At 39.7% G+C, this 3,042-nt stretch overlaps 1 protein-coding gene across 1 annotated transcript in view; it reads left to right on the top strand.

Moving 5' to 3' along the window:
• The window catches only part of LOC127749970 (uncharacterized), a 20,071-nt gene that overhangs the window by 15,865 nt on the left and 1,164 nt on the right, over nucleotides 1–3,042 (top strand). Inside the window, exons 9-11 of the mRNA XM_052270197.1 lie at nucleotides 99–413; nucleotides 693–883; nucleotides 1,777–1,878. Coding sequence (XP_052126157.1) covers nucleotides 99–413; nucleotides 693–883; nucleotides 1,777–1,878 — 608 coding nt within the window. The remainder of the gene's footprint in view (nucleotides 1–98; nucleotides 414–692; nucleotides 884–1,776; nucleotides 1,879–3,042) is intronic.

Raw genomic sequence — 3,042 nt, forward strand, 5'->3', positions numbered from 1 at the left:
CCCCCCTCGCCCCCAATAGCACAAGGCGGGCGCTGCATATGTATGTTTGTTTTCTGAATCACAGCTGGATTTTAACAAAAAAACACACATTTTAACAGGCAAGAATCTCAAGAGCATAGTGACCCTAGTCGGTGCATTTGGCTGGCAATGCAGGGTATGCAAGTCGAGCGGTCCGTCTGTTGATCCAGCTGTACGTGAACTGGAAAAGTCATTCAGGTCGCTTCAGGCGTCGATGGCGCTGCACCCTGATCCTCTCGGGGAAGATGCCCAGCGCCTCTGGCAGCAGTTCATCGACGGTGCCCTATGGCCAAAAGGACCTCTGCACCTGACGCACCACCTGGTGGTCAATGCCAGGGCCGAATTGCTAGGACTGGGCGACAACAGGTATCCAGTAAGGATACCAGCAACCCTCAGTAAGTTCAAATAGGGTACTCCGCTGTAAGCAAATCGGGACCTAAAGAAGAGAAGCATGACTACTCGATCTACTTCCTTCTGCGCGCTAATTTGGCAGGACCTTCACACACACCGACGTCATCGTTGCGACCAATCAGCGTTCAGGAGGAACGTATCGGGCAGTCATGATTTTCTTCTTTACATTCCGATTTTCTTCCAGCGGAATATCCTATTGCTCTCCTTCTCCCAGTGCTTTTAGCAGATGCTACTAACATTCTTTTTACTTTGTTTGTTCACAGAGGAGGCAGGGTACCTGATTGAGCACTCCAAAAGACTTCTGGACGTTGTAGTTTCTCTCCAGGCACCTGTCGGTGGCTACAGGTTTGAGGTCAAAATGTACCTCTTTGGATTCACCATGGATAAACTAATGCTGCAGCGTAGACATGGAATCCAGGGCAATCGCAAGACTGCTAATTGTGCAATTGATAAGGTAAGACACTTGTTCAAGGAAAGTCAAAGTTATAAATTTAGAATTATTCTGTAAATTATTCTAGTATAATCTACAAAATAAATGGAACAATTCAAATTAAAATTCTATTAAAATGTCATCTCCGAAAGTCCAGGGTTGCACATAGGAAAGTTTAAGTTACAAATTTGGAATTATGCTGCAAATTATTCTAGTATAATGTACAAAATAAATGGAATAATTCAAATTTACATCTTATCTTCACAGGGTGAGGGGTCCGCATAATTTGTGGACTCTGAATATATTCAAAAGTTGGATATTCTTGAATATTAGGAAATGTGTATGAATACTATAAACTCGTGAAATGTCACTAAATATTCTCAATAACTCTTAGCTTCATCATTGATAGTGTGGAATATTAACAATGAGTAATTGTGAACACTAGTGAATTTACTGAAATAATGTTGAAAAGTTATCATTTTTGCTTGAACCGTGCTTATCTGAAGTTGTGGACCCTTTGTCAAAATGCTCCAGCAAAAGTTTATGTTATAATTGAAAACCTCAAATAACGTTAATGTAACACCGTGTCACCTTTTCTGTGCATTTCTTCAAGCACTGAAGCTCATTCGGTGGTACAGCGGGTTGCCCATTTAGAACTAAGTTCACAATATACAAACAACTTCCAATTTCACAGTAGAATATGACAACTTTGTCAGAAGAAGGGAACGTTTTTGAAGTCTACAGTTGCTTAGGACAAATTTGTGATAAATAATTTTTAGAACAATGCTAACTGTCTCAATGCAATGGTGCAACTAGCCACAAAAGCAAAAGATGTGTACAAGAGCAGCACCTTTTTTTAGATATAATTGTCCCATGCCAGTCTAATTGCGTAATTTTAAATCTGTGTTTTCTTGTAGCTGAAGAAAGAATTATGTGACCTTCTCGCTGAAGTTCGCCACATTGCAGTTTCCCAAGGTGAATTGAAGGCCGTGGGATTCATGGAATGGCAGTTAAAGATTGTGTAGTTTTTATAAGTGGACTTTACTCTTTGTTCTTGTGGATTAATAGATCTACTGTTGAATTTGTTTTAATGAAGAAAGGCAGATGAGTCATCTGCAAGAATTTTGTGTTGTTGCATGCCCTATAAAAGTTGTTGCTTTTGAAATCGGGGTGGGGTATTTCTTCTACACCCCACCCCCATCTGTGGATTTAAAATTCTTATTGAGATGCAGTTTATTGGTACATTAAAAAAAAATCTCAAATAAAGGTAATGCCAGAATTTTAAATTGTTTTGATAATTGGAATCACTACCCCTCACTGGGGGCCGCATTTTGTGGTGGATAGAAACCTCACTCAGGGAGACAAGTATACTAAGTATATCGTAAAAGAAAAAAGTCCAGAGTATCAAGGATTTCATTTTTAGAGTGTCTGAACTATTTGTTAGTTATTAATTTAATTGAATGTATAACGCCATTTCAGACTCAGACGACTTCATTTTTAAAATAATTTGTCTTACATTCATTTGAACAAAAGCTATATTTTATAATTTGGGGGAAATTAGCCACCTTTTGAAAAAAAAAAAAAAAAAAAAGTATGTTTAGAGTCAGCCTGGTTGGCTGGTGCTATACAAGAATGGCATCACTTGGTGGGGCACGACACGCCAGCTACACTTTTGGCCCCCTATAATTAATCTGCCCTATGCCTCCCTACTCGAAACACGAGAGTACAAGCATTCTGACACATTAAAGTGTTAGTGTAAATTAAATTATTTTAAAGTTAAATGTATCATCTGCTAAAAACATCGGAGCGTCCCCGCCCGCGGCCGGTCGAGAGGGGGGAGGGGCACGTTTTCCCACTCTGGTACAGAGAGTCTTGGGGACTGTCTAATAAACTTATTTGCGGACCCAATTCTGTTTGTTACCTCCTTTCACAAGAAATATATATATATGTGGGTGGGGTCACAGGTCATCTTAAAGGGGACTTTGGCAAGTGTAAATTCCCGATCTTGCCCGAACTCGGTATATTTGTTTCTTGTGTATGTTGATGACGACTGATGATAGAATTTTTTCCTGAGTGTCAATTTCTAGGGTAGTTTAGGGGAGCAAATAATAAAAAAATATTGAATTTGGGCCAAAAATGACGGAAGGATGTCTCAAATCGAAAAGTGGTAGAGGAACTACCCC

Source organism: Frankliniella occidentalis, unplaced genomic scaffold (genome assembly GCF_000697945.3).
Source record: "Frankliniella occidentalis isolate FOCC.00 unplaced genomic scaffold, Focc_3.1 Scaffold113, whole genome shotgun sequence".
In the NCBI taxonomy this organism is placed as follows: domain Eukaryota; kingdom Metazoa; phylum Arthropoda; class Insecta; order Thysanoptera; family Thripidae; genus Frankliniella; species Frankliniella occidentalis.